Source organism: Cyrtonyx montezumae, unplaced genomic scaffold (genome assembly GCF_038088225.1).
Source record: "Cyrtonyx montezumae isolate F1298 unplaced genomic scaffold, pur_monq_1.0 scaffold_10, whole genome shotgun sequence".
Classification (NCBI taxonomy): Eukaryota; Metazoa; Chordata; class Aves; order Galliformes; family Odontophoridae; genus Cyrtonyx; species Cyrtonyx montezumae.
This window is the reverse complement of record NW_027071826.1, coordinates 11153095-11170344: the sequence shown is the minus strand read 5'-3', so window position 1 is coordinate 11170344 and position 17250 is coordinate 11153095. Positions and strand designations below refer to the sequence as shown.

The following is a 17250-nucleotide window of genomic DNA, read 5'->3' as shown; positions in this document are numbered from 1 at the left end:
CATCAAGTACCTCTTCCCCAGGGGCATTAACTGATGGCAACACCTGAACCCTTGGACTGCCTTCATTCAGCATTAAGAGCCTTGCCAATTACTTGCCAGCTCTGCACAGGAACATTGTATTGACTGAGAAGGATTCATGTGCTCTTCCAGAGCTGGTGCTGCTGCATCCCAGGGCCATGTTCACAGGCATGCAGAATATTTTTCTGTCTTTGGGTATTTTAGAGTCAATGGTAAGCTGAGCTGCAGTTCTGCAGCAGGAGAGCTGGAGAATATATATTTTCTGTATTGAGTTTTGCAATCGTTGGAGTAGAGTGCTGTGTATGATTAAAGGTAAATGGTTATTTGCCGCAAGGTAGTGACTATGTGAGATGAGGCAAGAGGCATGTGAAGGAGCAGAGGAAGTTATTTGTCTTACACAAAACATTTTGATTCTTCACCCTCTGTGTACCAAAACCTGCATGCCATGGGCACAGATAATCCTGCCGACATAATGTTACATGTAGGATTTCTTGAGGTCTGGTGGTAGAGCCAGACAGATGGACTGAGAGACCTAAACAGCAGTCACTTCTCAGATCCCACCTTGACAGCGCTCCCAATCAGGGAAGGAGGACATCCATGTGCATTCCTGCTGCACGTGGGTTAAGCACGTTGCTCATGTGAGCCCCAGACCCTATGAGTTCCATATGGACCTTTAGGCCGAGGGCTGAGGTTTTCAACTGTGAATTCTCCAGGATGGGCACTAATTTAATCACCATCTGCACTGAAACAGTAGCATGCAGCAGATGGAGGCATTTAACAATAAAGTTAAAAGCACCTGATCTAGAGATGCTTTTTTTTTTTTTTTTTTTTTTTTTGCCATTTCAGGTTGCCCTGGGATCCCCAATCCTCCAGCTAAACACTGGGGACTCATCCCCAAGCACAAGCCATGCCTGTGCTGTGTCCTTCCCGTGCTGTCCTCACCTGCAGCAAATATGATGCTGGACCTCTGAAAGAGCAGGAAATGTTTTTGGGCCAAATGATTTTGAATAGACAAATATAAGGGGTGTTTGCATTAACCCTAGATACAATTAATGTTTCAATTTTACCTTGTAAACTCACACCGGTGACAGTTTCCAAATTTCTGCCCCTCTGTTCTGCTCCCAGATCTCTCCAGGCTCTTTGTGTTTCAGGGAACATTCATGTTGGCAACATGTCCATGTGATGGCAGTTCAATTCCCAGCAGAAAAGTGACACACAGACAAGTGCAGTGTGCCTGACCTCCTTCTTTGTGTGGCATTTCGGTCCCAGGCAGATGGCAAACAGCACAGTGACTTTGCATCATGTCCTTTACTCATGGGCATAGAAACATGAAACATGAAACAAGCAATACTGAAGCTTGTTAGAATGCAAACAAAAGTTTTTATTAAAGCTTATCTCTAAAGGCTGAAATGGAAGGTAATTTCCATAGCCTCCTCAGGCTGAATAATTACGGAAGCTGAATTATCAGCTGATGATTACATTTACATGAGAGGCTTGATTCTGCAACATCCCTGTTCTAATCAGGGATGAGAACTATGTTGCACGTCCTCTCTACTCCATGAAAGTGTAAAAAATGCCAAATATTTTATCACGTATTAAAAGCAACCTGCCAGCTGCTTGCAAGCAAGGTACAAGTAGGATTTTTTTTTTAATCAGAAATATTCTAAGAGTGAACTCGAGTGAACCTTACAGATAATTAGCTCCTATTCCTCTAGAATGATGGAAAAAAAATAATCAATGAAACTCAGAAAATCGATAATTCATCATAAAGCTCACTGAGTGGCTTTGGGTTTTGTTAGTTGGGTGATGCTGTTCTGATGAGCTATTTCTTTCACAGTGATTGGTATGCACATTATGAAATCATGATGTATACTGCATGACCAAATGGGAAGTTAGATTTTTTTTTTCTGAAAACGAGAGGTTCTAACACCCCAGCCTTGGTAGGAAATAACATCTATCTTCACGTCAGATAAAGTGAAACAGCAGTTAGATAATAGTGTCGGTCTTTGAGAATACACCAACAGTGCAATTCCCTGGTTAAAACGTATTGGAGATGTGCGTATCCAAAATATAGGGGAAAATCACTTCAGGGTTGTTTCCTGTAGGGCTGTCACGAGAAGAGGTGGCTCCGGGGCGACGTCATTGCAAGGGAGCGTACAAACAGGGACGGGACTGATTTTTTACACGGTGGGATAGCGACAGGACAAAGAGGAATGGTTTCAGACAAAAAGAGGGGCATTTCGGTTAGATGCTCAGAGGAATCTCCTCACCGAGAGCGCGGTGGGGCACTGGCACTGCTGCCCAGAGAGCTGCGGGCGCCCCATCTCCCGGTCCGCCCCGCGTGCAAGCAGTTAACAGGCGGCAGGCTCCGCCCTGCCCCGCGCACAGCCGTGAGGGCCTCGTCCCCGCTACAGCCATGGCGGCACTGGGCGGGCTGCCGCTGCTGCTCCTGCTGCTGCTGCTCGTGCTGCTCGTGGCAGCGGGGCTGTACTGCTGCTACGTGTGGCGCGTCCATGCCGCGTTTGAGCACATCCCCAGCGCCCCGCGGGAGAGGTAAGGGCCGGCAGCCTGCTGGGCTGGGGCCGGCGAGGACGGGCGTGACGAAGGGAGAGAGGTTTCGAGCTGCGCGTTGGAGCTGAGCGGCTTTTTTAGGACGCTGGGCACGCGTAGCAGCCGGCAGCTGGTGTGTGGGAACCCAGCGTCAGCACTCAGCCACGGGGACGCCGGGCCTGGCTGCTTATCTGAAGCTTTCAGGACAGGAGGTGGTATCCTTCTGTAATCACGGGCAGAAATTAAGGTTACGATGGAGCCTGTCATGCCTGCATGTGCTCATCTTGAGAAGTGAGTTCACATCCCAAGATAATGGCAGTTGAGTAAGTTCGTGGCTGTTTCTCTCTTCCTCAAGGATTTGAGGCTTGGCCGTGGCGATAGGGGCTAGGACCCTCCTCAGGATGGTTGCTAACACTGATGTCTCCATACAGGAGTTTGCCAATCTCTTGAGCCCACAGTAGAATCACAGAATCGTTTGAGCCAGAGGGGGCCCTTAAAGGTCATTTAGTGCAACTCCCCTGCAGTGAACAGGGACACCTACTGCTCCATCAGGTGCTCATAGCCCCATCCAGCCTGACCTTGAATGTCTCCACAAAGCATCCAGCACCTCTCTGAACAACCTGTGGCAGTGCCTCACCGCCCTTATAAAAAACCTTTTCCTTACATCCAGTCTAAATCTCCTGTCTTTTAGGTTGAAACAATTTCCCCTTGTCCTGTCACAACAGACCCTACTAAAGAGTCTCCCCTTCTTTCTTTTTATTTTTCCCAAAGTATAAACTGTCAGTGACTGTATGAAACCTCAATTTCAGTACCTTTCACTCCTAAGTATTTTCAACACTTTCACTCCTAAGTATCCAAGGGAAGAAAGATCAAATACCTCCAGCTCTGAAAAGTATTTTATAAAGAAAAGCAGAGCATGGTACTGATGTAACCTCCCCAGGAGCTGAGTGGTTATGAGAAGATGAGGGCAAACTCATCTTGGGGATGCAATGGCTACAAATTGCCACAAGGGAACTGCCAGTTAGGTGTAAGGCAAAACATCTTTGCCACGATATAAGTAGGGAGGATGTGGATTTGAAGGCTGGACATAATATGTAGGTATGTCAGTTCTCCATGTTTGGAAGCATTCAAGACTGGTTTAGATGGGATCCTAGGCAGACTGATCTGGTGGGTGGTAACCAGCCCACCACAGGGGGTTGGAACCAGGTGGTCTTTAAGGTTCCCTCCAACCAAAGCCCTTCTACGATTTTATAATTCTCTGTGTTCACAGCATCAGCACAAGCAACTGGATGAGGTCCTGAGCAGTGGTAATGTAGCTCTGGCCTTGGGAAGGGAACTGGATGGTGGCCTGCAGAGCTCCTTGCTAACCCAGATAGCTCTGATTCTGCAGTTCCAAAATGGGATTCCTCCAAATGTTAACACTTCTCAGATGAAGGTGTACAAAGGCTGGCTGCTGTCCAGCGTGCTGTCCACCAGGCCTGACCCCTCCCTGCTGTCAGCAAAACTGCTCACCAGCCACTCACTGCACAGCCTGCAGTCTTTCCAAGGTGTTACTCTGTCCCAAGTGACTTTCCCTTTGTTCTTGTCTCCTTCCTTTACAGAATCACAGAATTGCAGGGGTTAGAAGGCACCTCTAGAGATCACCTAATCCAACACCCCTGCCAAAACAGGCTTTACCTTTAATAGAAGTTTAAGAAAGCTTTGTTTTAGGATGAAGTGCAACAGGATCTTTGCAAAACCTCAGACCACATACATCTGACCTCTTACGTCTGCATGATGACAAGATTATGTTAACACTCTTTATTTCCTGGGCTGATTTAGGTTGTCGGAGCTAACACAACACATCTCTAAATGAGGCTTGTGCACAAATGGCTAAAATAATGAGTCATAATGCCTGTCATTTCTATCTTGTGAATGGCTCCCTTTGTACAGAAAAGGTTGTCTCTTCAGAAGTTTGCTTCATGTTAGAGTCCTAATAGGAGAAAATGGAAAAAAGGATTTCTTTGTAAATTTATGATGGCAATGCCATGTAACTATATATCCCAAACCAAGCCCTTGTTTAGTTCTACTATGGGATGCAGTGAGTGACTTCTTATTACTGGATGAACATTCTGTGCTTGTTACAGCACTAACTGACCTGAGTGTTGGTGAAGGACAAAACATCCCTGAGGACTCACTTGTTACAACTCCCCAGTGACATGAGGGGACCCACAAGCAGGACCTTGTTGTGCTGCAGGTAGAACTCTTCCCAGAGCTTTGGCTAACAAAGACCTTTGTCTTCTTTGGAGCTCTTAACTAATCTTGGAGTCCAGTTAGAGTGGAGGAGTCAAGCAAGAGAAGGATTAAAGGTTTCTGTAGATGTTACGTAACCTTGTTGAGTGCTTGTTATTTTAAGCATCTGCTGGTTCCAACAGAAATAAAACAAGAGCCTGTTTTTCTTTCCTATAGCTTGTTTGTACTGAAGAGGATGATAGTATGGCTGCCTGTGTCTCAAATGGAAAACAGATCTCAAGCACAGCTTGCTCGGTTTGGAGAGGAGCTTGGCCAAATCTTCCTTCAGATGTGTGCAAAGCCAGTGGGAATTCCCTGCTCACATCTGAAGGAAAAAAAAAAGGTCTCTGTCTTTTGAATACAGCTATTGTAGTTGAAGAATTAACCCTTTTTATTCACTTCTTTCAGTTTCCATGTGAATCGGTGCATCCTAAGTTTTTCTTAAACATTTCATAGTCTTGCTCAGAAAAAAAAAACAAAAAACTGCCATGGTTGCACAACTGGGCAGGACTTTGTTCTGTCTCTGCACCAATAGGGGGATTGGATGGGCACCACAGGGACCAGGGTTCCCAGCTTACCTAGGTGATGGCTGGCACAATTATGTGTTATTTCTGCCTTTCCTTAAAAGGAGTAAGAATACAATCAGTGCATAGTGCATCCACTGAACAAGTTTTTATGCTGAGTAATTGGCATGTGAACATGTGCGAATATGAAGAGACACTGAAATGGAATTGGTTTTGCTCTTCATGCTTTCCATAGCAAGGAATCTTGAGCATGTTTCAAAAGCAATTCACTGTTGTTTCTATTACAGGTAGAGCATCTACCCAGAGCAGGCGTCATTCCTAATCATTCTTTTAATCATTAGACTGCAGCAAAATGACTAGGTCTTGAAGCTTACCTCACATCCTTCCACAGCCATCCCTCCCTAAAAATCAGTGCTGAGCACTGCAATCTGTACAAAACCCTGTTGGCTTCCTCGTGACGCTCTTAACTTCATTTTCTGCAGCTTTTTACTTGGACATCTGCCAATCTTTTGGAGAATGATGAAGAAACAGGAGTTTCTACATGATCTCTTTCTGCAGTGGTAAGTTGACACAGTTGAGTAGCCCTGTAATGAATTGGGAAGATAAGACATAGAGGTGTTGAGTTACATACTTATCACCATTCAGAGGGTAGTCAGCAGGGCTGGACAGAAAACAGTGATTTTTCTCTTAGTGGCTTTATTCATTCAGGTCTGCAGTAGAGCCTAGTACATGCTGCTTTGGTCCTTTGAAGTTGTTAGGTCTGAAACGGTATTGGTGTTTTGTACCATTTCCTTTTCTATTTTTTTGTAGGTCAAAGAAATATGGACCTATTGTACGGGTTAATGCATTTCACAGAGTCTCAGTACTGATTTTGAGTCCTGAAGGAGTGAAGGTACTGCAAAATAGAAGAGAATAGACAGCAGGAATCAGCCCCTCCCTTTAAGAAGAGTGGTGGTGTCTGATGATTAGGGCAGCATGGTCCAGCTAACTTGTGCCTGCTGGGAGCACAGCTCTGACAGTTTATGAAGAAGTGGCCTGAACCAGATTTATTTTCTCGCTTCATCAGTTGATTTACTTTGTTACTTTTCTTTAAACTGTAGATATAGCAAGCATCCTCAGTTTCGGGAGAAGAGACTATCCACAAGAGCCTAATATCTCAAAAGAAAAGGCACAAAGGGTCTGAATCTTTGTAATAATCACAAAGATTGCTTTCAGGTCACCAGGCAGAAAGCGCTACAGGCATGCAAAACAAGTTATCCACGTGAAAACTGGGGAGTCAGGGCATACCAAATAATTCATGTAGGCTTCAGACTGTGTGTGTGAATTTGTGAGTGGCTTTTTATGTTTTGTCTGGGAAATGGATCGTGCTCAATACTCACCAACCTGAAATGTTATTTTAGGAGTTCTTGATGTCACCAGAGTACCCAAAGGACCGTCTGGTCTACGGCCGGATCTTCAACTTGTTCGGTGTGAGGTAGGCAAAAAGCCACCTGAAGCCACTGTGTCCTCTGAATGTTCATTTAGTCTTAGAAGAGTATTCTCAAGGCTATCATCAAACTTTTCCCTTTAACAGCAAACTTGCATTTGAATACACTTGAGTTTCCAGCTCCTAAGCAGAATGAAAAAAGAGGGGATATTTTGCTGTTATCTTGATGCTCCTGAGAATAGAATAATTCAGTTATATTAATTAACTGCCTAACAATTGTTTTTCAGAACCTGTGCAATGAATCAGCATCCTGTTGGACTCAGTAGTCCACACGTGCCATGCAAAACATAGATGCAATTCAGTTGTTTTCCACAACGATGTACTCAAAGCAACAAACTACTGTCTGCTTATGGGAAAAATACAAGGAAGTAGATGTGGAAGAGTTTTTGATGTAACCTGATTGGTTTTGGCTGTCTCCCTTGCTGAAAAGTGCTCCTTTCCTTGTTTTCCTAAATGCTAGGTTTCTGGGGAATGGCTTGGTAACTGATCGCAACTATGAGCACTGGCACAGGCAGCGGAAGGTGATGGATCCAGCTTTCAGCAGAACGTAAGGCAGATGTCTCTGGGATGAACTCTACATTACTCCTGTATTTTCACGATTGTTGTCACTGTTGATGCATTTCTGGTATTTAGAAAGAGAAAACCCACTTAATGTCAAAATCTCATTTTACGTTGAGTGTAACACACTTTACAGTGTTCCCAGACTTTCCCTGTGGGAGTGACACTCATGTGCTCAGTGATGGCAGGGAGTTCCCAGGGTCGTGTGTCTAGGAATGCTGCAATGACTGCTTCATCCCATTTGAAGAGGACAGGCCTAACCATTCACCTGTCTGAGTGATTCCCTGTGGGGGGAAAGAGCTTGCTGTAATCTGGTTTGCTTGTGAGTGCCTGTACAAAATAGATGCATTGCATTTAGGGTCTGGAGATTTGTCCATCTGCCTCAACATGCTCGGGCCAAAGCTCTTTGCTGTGACAGCTGTTATTTACATGGTGGGATAGAGCTGGACGGCCGCAAGAGGAATTTAGCACATTTTATCAGTTCTGGTTTTTAGAGTTCTAAGGCAAATTTATTATAAATCTAAGGTTAAAATTACATTAAAAAGAAATCATTATAATTTGCTGTGAAAAATGATGATTTTACCTGAGCAAAGATGTCCTCCTCAGAGCCCCCATCACTCATTTTTATTAATTGTTCAGCTACCTGATTGGTATGATGGAAACTTTTAATGAAAAAGCAGAGGAGCTGATGGAGAAGCTAGAGGAAAAGGCAGATGGAAAGACAGAGTTTAGCATGCTGACGATGATGAGCCGGGTGACTTTGGATGTCATTGCAAAGGTACCAGCTGTCTGCTTTCTTGTTTTCTCTACCATTAGCAGGAGAGAATGAAAATAATGGGATCAGGAGCTGGAGCCAGGGTACCTTTACCTGGGAATGCCCCAAGAAGTGAGGCAGTAATTGTGGCACACGCATTCAGGCTCAGACGTTGGAAAGGGAAGTTAGGGAAGGATTTTGTTGTGTAAGAGGCCAGCAGCATGCTGCACAGGAGGCTTTTTGCAGAAGCCCTTAAACCTCGTGACTCCCATCCCTCCAGACTAGAGGAACACACTGCTGTTCCTTCATGCGTGCAGATTGTATTATTATATGTCAGCATGAAGTCTGCCTTGCCATGGATTTTCCCTTCTTTATGTGAAACAGTTAATTGGGAGTAATAGCAAATATTAATTTTCCCTAAACAAGGAGGAAGCCTAATCTAGGTATCAGCCTTCCCTCACAGACTCCTGCATGGGAAAACCTAGCCCGAGGCATTTTTCTGAGGAAAGACAGCGGTGTGTGGCAGTTCTGCTTTTTCATGCCAGCTCTGCTGAGCATGTAGCTCAGCAAGTGGCTGCTTTCTTCCTTTCCCTCCCCTCAGGTGGCCTTTGGCTTGGAGTTGAATGCACTAAAGGATGACCAGACACCATTCCCACATGCTGTGACCACGATCATGAAGGGAATGACTGAGATGCGCATCCCCTTTGTGAAGGTCTGTGTGCTCCTTGCATCCATCCTCTGTCTGCACATCCAGCTGGAAACTGCCCCTGTGTGAGGCTGGAGTCGTGTGTGGTCTTTATCTTACGGGGAAAACACCATCGGTAGCTCTTTTCCTCCAACATGCATTCAGATAGAATTAATTAGCACTTTTAAACATTAGCAGAATTAACATTATTATTTAATGCTTCAGTTCTATTATTCTGCCTTCTTCCTCCCCCTGCATGTTTTCTGTCATATGCTTTTACATTTTCATACCGCAAAAATTGGGATTTCCTTGTCATTTGCCCAGCAAGCACTGCAGCCTTCATGCAAGGTGGAAGAAATAGGATCTTTCTTACCACAAAATATGTATTTGGACTCAGTGTTTGTGTGCTAGGACATTATGGGTGAAATCTGAAACAGTTAAGTTCCATAGTTTCTCAAGAAAGTTGTCATTCAGTCCTTCAGAGCTCCTGCTTTCCCTTTTGGGCCCAAAGGTTGGATTTGGTATCATGTGCTGCAGTTTCTTTCCTTAGAGAATTGAGGAATTTTGCTCATGATGCTCCAAACGTTAGTCCTGACAAGGCAGGATGTCAGCATGCACAGGCTGAAGTAGTACTCGTTTTAGTCCAAACACTTCATTTTAGGAAAGTTCACTTTGTTCCGTGGAGAGCAGATGTTTTTTGTGAGAAATGTCATTCAGGTCAGTCACGTGCTCATTTAAAAATTAACACTGTAGATGTTTTTTTTTTTTTCTTTTTTTTTTTTTTTTCACCAGCAAGAGGAATAAAAAGACTAAATAAATTTTATATTCAGTACATGCCAGGAAAACAGAAAATGATAAAGGAGGTGCAGGACAGCGTGCGGCTGCTGCGGCGCGTGGGCAAGGAGTGCATTGACAAGAGGAGGGAAGCCATCCAGAGTGAGAAGGACATGCCAACAGATATTCTTACACAGATACTGAAGGGAGATGGTAGGAAGCTCATTGCCATTCAAGTCAATTTGCCTTTGGCTTGCTTTTCCTGAGATTTGGGAAGTCTTAGTTTGGAGATGTGAACTTTGTGACTTGTCTTCCTTCACTGTCTTCAGGACCATGTGGTTTTTTTTAACACTGAGGAGTCACAAAGTGACTTGTTTAGAAAATTCCCTGTTTTGTGACACTGGATTAAATAGTGGTCCCAGGTCACTGCTGAGTAGCTGTCTCAGCGTTCCTTCCTAATTCCATCTCAGGAAAACATGCTCAAAGCAGGGCAGGGTGTCCTGTCTCTTCCAGCTGGAGCACAAAGACGTTTCCTAATCTCATTTATTTTTCTGTCTTGACAGCTCTGGAGGAAACTAGAGATGATGAAAACATTCTGGACAACTTTATCACTTTCTTTGTTGCGGGTTAGTAGCTGCTTTAATATTTGGGTATGTTGAGTGGGAAGCTATACTCATTCTTGTTCTGCCTACACAATTGTTATTGGCTTTGCTCGCTCCTTGTGATGCTGTTGTCACTAGGAGTTGCTTGGTTGGAAAGCAGCAGCATTATATTGATTTAAGTACAGCTGAGCGAGGTCTGAAAAGAACTCTTATTTTTTTCACAGGTCTTATTTTTTCACATTTTTTCAAATGATGTTTTATCCTTGCTCTGTCATACCAGCATAGTGAGTAAACCCAGGCTGTTGTTGCAGGGAACAGCTTTGCCTATTGTGTTGCAAGGCTTCTTTGTGTGGTTCTGGCCCTTCCTTCTCATCTCCAGCCAAATCCCACTGAAAGCATCTTTAATATGTTGCATGGGTCTTCGCATCATCTCACCCACATGAGCAAATGCCATTCTTGCTGGAAGAGTATTACTTAGTGCTCGCTAGGGGAGGTCAGTGTCAGGACTAATGGTCAGTGTCAGGACTAATGTGGGAACAGGCCAAGATAGTGTGTGAGCCAAAGGACATAGAAAAATTGATCTGCTCATCAGTAGGATTTAGGTGACATCATGAGATCAAGTCAAAAGATTTTTCTTTCATAAAAGAAGGCATTTTTTTAAGCAAATGCATCTTCATAAAATTCTGTTTGCTGTAGTGCTTTAAAATGGTATGTGTCCCTGTTAATGAAAAAATATTAAAATAGCCACATAAAATGAACATTTCAGATGGAAGCTTGGTTTTCCTTCAAAATCAGTAAATATTTGCTTCTCAGTAGGGTTGCATGGCCAATAATAGGACAATGATTGAATCACACAGGACTCTTATGAGTGTGGTCTCGCTGATAGGCAGTCTGTAGCCAGTTGATCATGAATACAAAAACTACAGCCATGAATTGATCAAGATAGCTTGTATTTCTAACAGTTATGCTTTGTTATAATTCTTGAAAGGTCTTTATCACATCCCTTTTAATTTTTCATTTAATTTCTTAAATACTTGAAATAAGATATTTGGGACATGAATTTTGAAGTCTCTTGTTGACAGTGACATGACTAGACCTTCTTTGTATCATCTCATTTTTTCATACAAACCTTTGAACTGATTTTTTATGGTTCTAGGTCATGAAACCACTGCCAATCAGTTGTCATTTACAGTAATGGCACTGTCTCAGCATCCTGAAATAATGGAAAGGTATGTGTACTCTCATTCACTGTCATTTTCATGGCAAACCGAATTATATGGATTATCAAAAACTTAAGGTGAATTCTAGCCTCCTTTCCAAAAGAAACAATTTCATAGTTCAGTGTATCTGACATTTAATAACAAGCTGAGGGAAGCATTATTTCAATTCCTTCTGAATTATTATTTTTTTTAAAGTTGGTCTAGAGTGCTGCCTGATTCCATTGTATTGTGTGCACATTGCTGCATCCTGATACAAGGCACAGGGTCAGGCAGGCTGGCTGGGAATCAGTAGACATTTTGCCCGAGGATGGAAGTCAAAGTCCAAATCAGTGTCTGGAAAGTAAAAAATGTACTTTGTCAGTTTGCCTCGCAAGAAATGGGCATCTGCAACTAACTTCTTAATTTATCTGTAGAGTTCAAGCTGAAGTGGATGAAGTCCTTGGTGCTAAGAGAGACATTGAGTATGAAGATCTTGGAAAACTGAAGTACTTATCACAGGTACTGTAGGAGTGAGATAAGGTACCAGTCAGAGCTGTTTGGTAGCACTCCTGCCATGTCATGTGACTGCCAAGAGGAGCCCCATGCTTTTTAAGATTTTAGGAGCAACACCAAGATTAGAAGCTGATGGCATTTGTCATCAGAGAGTAAGCAAGCAGGTAGAGAGCTGTCTTCAGCAGCCCAGCTTTGATGGAGAAGATGCTTCTAGGATTTCATTCTGAAACCCCAGGATTCTTTTGCTTCTTATTTGCATTGTTACTAAACAGGCAGCTAGAGTGGAGTTGCTTAATCCTTACCTGCTTAAGCTGAAACTGTAGTCATATTTTAAGAAGGGCTTGCAACATGGAGCCCAACCTTTGCGTAAGTCCCACGCAGTTCCCAAAATCTCAGTTCTATTTTTGTTTGATTATTATTAAAGCATTTCCAACTATGATCTCACCATAGTGCAATAAATGAAGTGAGATTTGAAGACTTCCAAAAATATTGGCTAGTTTGCAATTTCTGTTTTTTTCAGTCTTTAAACCTTCTTCGGTCACTGAGGAAAAAAAAGGAGAAAAATGTTTGATCCTAAAAGAAACCTTGTGTATAGAAAGTTGGTAACAAACTGTAAAGCCAGGGCTTGGTTACTTGCCAGCATTTATGTGGAGTGTCTTTTTTTACAAGACGAGAGACACCAGTAACCCTCAGGAGGGGCTGAATAGACAGTCCTGGCAATTACCCTCCTTGCTTCCTTTTCCCTGTAATTTTAGTAATCTGCTATCATTGCTTTTCTCTTAAACTGCCCTGTAGAGACTCATGTTTGCCATTTCCTGTCCCTCAAATTGCTGTGCTTTGGTGCTAGATAAATTCAAAAGTGCATTTCTTGTAAAGAAAAGACATCCCTGTGCACTTACAGAAATGAGCAGGTTTCTCCAGACTTGTCCAAACGTTGTCACAATTACATCACTCCAATTAGGACTAGGTATCTAAGCCTTTCAGTGTTAAAGCAGATTACATGAGGGCCTCTCAAAGCAGACAGTTTATTTAGCAGAACAAGCTTGGATTTGTACAAGCCAAGCCACAGTCACCCTTGGTCAGAGAGCTAGTCTGTCCTTGGAGGATCAGAGACCATGGGACTCCTCTCTTGTCATTCAAGCAGTTTTGAATCCTTTTGTCCATGCTTCTTTTTCATTAATTCATTCGTGCATACCCACTGTTAATTGCATTTGCAATGCGATGCTAATGTGCACTGTTAATTAGGCTTCACTTCCATGAAATGAGCCATTTTTCAGCTCAATGCCATCAAAAGAAATGGGCGCGTTTCACTTTTTTTCTCACTGTTTCCTATTCATTTTTCTTTGCCAGGTTGCTTTTTGTCACTTTGGTGCTGTGACCTGGCACGGCTCCCTGAGCACCAGAAAAGGCACAAAGGGAGGGGCAGGAGCACAGTGCTGAGAGTGGGAAGGAGGTGGCAGCAGCCACTCGTGCTGGTGGCAGCAAGCTCTGAGCACCGCTTGTCGGGTGCATGAACATGACTCACCCTCAGATACTCCTTTTGAATTTCTTTCCCAGTAGTTTTTCACCTAGTTGTTTCCTCAACGTCAGATCTGCTGAATGTGTGGTGCTCGCCACTTTTTTATTTCTGTAATTTCTGTATCAGTGATAAGAAAGAACCAAGTCCAAAGGCAAAGGGCTTGACTTAGCCATTTATTTTGCCCTCAAGATTCTGAGGGAGGTACACCAGCATCTGTTCTACAAGCCGGAAGTTCCCCTTTAGCCAGTGTGAAAGGCTGTAGGAGTGATTCATTGTATTTCTGCCCTGTATTAACTGACTGACCTCTGTTGCTTTTTGCTGACACAGGTTCTGAAGGAATCAATGCGTCTGTACCCACCTGTCCCAGGGACTGTACGCTGGACAGGGAAGGAAACTGTCATTGAAGGTGTCAGGATTCCTGCAAACACAACGCTACTTGTAAGTCTTGCAGTAGCATCCCCCATCAGCAGCTCTGAGCTGCTGCAGTGGATCCACGTGTTACAGATCTGTGCCTCAAAGGCCAGCATACTCCTTGACCACTCCTGCTGACTGTTCAGTGAAATTTTGGCTGGAATTCAGATCTGAATTGGGATCCTAGGTCTGTTTTGCCTAGGTGGTTCAAGATAGTTGTGTTTTTGTGACTGTGACAGCAGTCATTTTCAGTGAGTTTCTCCTGACTAATGCAAATCTACTTTCTTGTCAGTTCAGCACGTATGTCATGGGGAGGATGGAAAGGTACTTCAAGGATCCACTTTCTTTCAATCCAGACCGATTTAGAAAAGATGCACCTAAGTGAGTGACTTTTTACATCCTAATATTTAATACTCGAAGGGGAAGAAAGCAGAGGAAAACTTTTCCCATTCCCTGACAGTTAACACTGAAGCTGTATCCAGATGCAAAACAGAAATGTGCAGCTTTTGTTCAGAAGTTCATTAGACCACAGAGTACTTTACAAAAAAGACCAGTGCTAATATTACTTAGTATTTATGTTGAGGTCAAAGCCAGACTGGGACAAAGCCAAGGTTGAGTATTTGCTGTAATGCAAAACAAGGATTTAATGCATGACAACCTGTACCCAGGAAGCTTGAAGTGGTTGGTAGTGTGATGGAAGGATCGGGACAGTTTGTGCTGAAGCCCTTACGTCTAACTACTTTGTGGTTCAGGAGCTTTATTTCAGTTGAGAGCTAGGCTGATCTTCTGGATCAAACAGCCCCTCGCTTTTGTGGTTCAGACCTGCGTGCAGGAGCAGCAGTTGGATGGATTGTTATATCCTCGTGATAGGCTGGGGAGCATTTAGGGTGTGCTTAGAAATAAGGTTTGCATGCAGCAATACTGTGTGAGCTGAGCCAACAGGGCGCTGTTCAGAGCACTGCTGGCTCTGAACCAAAAAAATGTAATTTGGAGATTACCTTGACAATTCAGCTGGGTGGGGTGGCAGCCAACCATTACCTTGCTGTAGTGCTGAAGTATTTGCATCTTTCCTTACATCAGAATGACAGTTTTGAATCTTTTCTTTGTAGGCCATATTACTCCTATTTTCCATTCTCACTGGGACCCCGCTCCTGTATTGGGCAGGTGTTTGCACAGGTGAGCACACCTGTAGTGAGGTTCTGTTAGTGAGCCCTGGGCCAGCTTGTACTTTGGCCCTACTGACAGTGCACCAAACCTCTCCCCTTCAGAGGGGAAGTGCCCAACATGCCTGTTACAGGGCAGAAATGTGCTGTGAGTTCATGTTAGCACTGGTGCTCAATATCATCAGATTAACATGGTTGAGTTTACACTGTGGTCACCCAAACAGAGTTACTACGTAAGCACAAGGACAGATCTTTGTGTCTGTCACTTACCTTCAAATTCAGAGAGCCCCAGCTTGACTGTGTTCTTCCTTCCATACTCACAGCCAAATTGCATTAATGAAGACACATTTATATTGACAAAACAGTAAGACATAGCACACTGAATTTCAGCAGCTGCTGTATTTGTATTCATATCTGTATTTGCTGTCGAGTGATAACGAGTTTGTTTTTCTTCTTAACAGATGGAGGCTAAAGTGGTAATGGCAAAACTGCTGCAGAGGTTTGAATTCCAGCTCGTACCAGGGCAGAGTTTTAAACTCTTGGACACTGGAACCCTTAGGCCACTAGATGGAGTAATGTGTAAGTTAAAGCCAAGGAGCCCTCCTAAAGGTTTTTAGGTGTAACCATCAGGAAGGGCAACATGAAATGGAAGTAGCTGAGTTTCATCAGATTTTGAAGATTTTCCCAGCAATCAGAGGTTAGATTTTTCAGGCATATTTAGATGATTCGTAGACAGGAAATTTTCCTAACTTCCTCATCATTTACTGAAGAAAACTTCAGCAGATTCACTCTAGAGATGTTTGGAAATCTTTGACCTGGAAGCATGTCTGGAATTGAGAAGCATTCTGTTTTCCTGGGAGACTCTGGTTCTTAGCAGACTTTGGAAGGGACATCTTCTCACCGAAGTAACCCTGGGAATTCTACACAAACCTAAGGTCATCACCCAGTAAATAGCTTCCACTAATTTTATTTACAGCACAGCGTGATTTAAGTAAGCCCTTGTGTGTGGAATTTCATTTTTACACAACTTAAAAACAGAACACAGGACTGAACTTAGAAAGAGAAGTTTGGAGCCATTCTCTTGGTCAAAACAATTTTCCCATCTCTGCTCTAAATGAGAAAAATGATTTGAAATGATTGAGAGAAATGATTGGAAACAAAAATCAGAGACTGTGATGACTAATTGTCCCTGTTGCTTCTGCCTCATTTTTCTTCAGTCTCTTCTACTTCCAGTAATAGTCAGAGTATTGGATTCACAATCCAGGCAACGCTGTTCTTGTGGGGGAAGACTTGGGTTCATTTTGCCCTGGATCATTTCCCCATCTTGCTCACTGTGAAGCTACTGTAATGCTTGGAGCAGACAGCCTTGTAGCTACAACAGGAGTGGAATTGAGTGCCTAAAGTCAGATGCTGCTTAAACTGACCTTGCCTTGAAGAAATGAGCCTGAGCCAGAGGCAAGGGAACATCCTGCAGCCCCTTCTTCTACAGCTGCCCCCAAACTGCTCACCCTGGCTCTGCTATGGGAAAAATGATACTGTGAAAATCCAGAAATACGTGGATGCCTAATGTGAGTTTGGACATAAAATCTGCCACGAAATGAAGGGAATTCAAGGCCCTTAGCACTGCTGGTGTTATCACCTTTTTGAGAGGGAACTCAGAATGTACACTGTCACGTTTCTGGGGTGGGTTGCACTCCGGGAGAGTGACTTCTTAGAGATTGCTTTGGTTTGCTTGTGTTGCACATCTCATTCAGGGCAGCAGAGGGATAGCAGGCCATTATGAGCAGTACTGCTTTTGGCAACATCAGCAATGCTGTGCAGTAGAGTAATATTACTTCTACCCAGAGGTAACAGTACTTGCACTGGTAGGGGTTTAGGCTGCCTGTGGACCAGCTCTGCAATCCCTTTTGCTGGAAATCTGCTCATGTTCTCCTATGCATTAATAAAACCTGATGTGGAAACCTGAAGGTGTGTGCTGGGAGCTGCTTTTAGGGTGTGTGAGACGCAGTGCCAGTGGGGCTGGGTTTGGAGACGTCCGAGGGAGGGATGCACATTGGCAGTGCTGCAGGCTCTAAGGGAGCTATGAAGGGGAGTAGTGTTTGCTGCTGACAGCACAGACTGCTCGCCATGGGATGCAGCTGCCTCTGCCCTATAATGAGTGAGCTGGAATGTGTTAGGGGGTACAAATTCCCTTCAGCTCCGGTAATGGGGTGCCTTCAAGGA

The 17250-nt window shown here is 43.7% G+C and overlaps 1 protein-coding gene across 1 annotated transcript; it reads left to right on the top strand.

Annotated features, from left to right (window-relative positions):
* The first annotated feature begins 2360 nt into the window (after window positions 1-2360).
* On the top strand, window positions 2361-16154 carry LOC136057508 (cholesterol 24-hydroxylase). The gene is made up of 15 exons (XM_065750229.1): window positions 2361-2571; window positions 5846-5923; window positions 6174-6255; window positions 6764-6837; window positions 7310-7396; window positions 8047-8185; window positions 8763-8873; window positions 9677-9833; window positions 10184-10246; window positions 11379-11451; window positions 11856-11940; window positions 13781-13891; window positions 14157-14245; window positions 14974-15040; window positions 15489-16154. Exons 1-15 carry the CDS (start codon window positions 2435-2437, stop codon window positions 15642-15644), a joined length of 1509 nt encoding a protein of 502 aa, XP_065606301.1. The 5' UTR covers window positions 2361-2434; the 3' UTR covers window positions 15645-16154.
* The last annotated feature ends 1096 nt before the right edge of the window (window positions 16155-17250 follow it).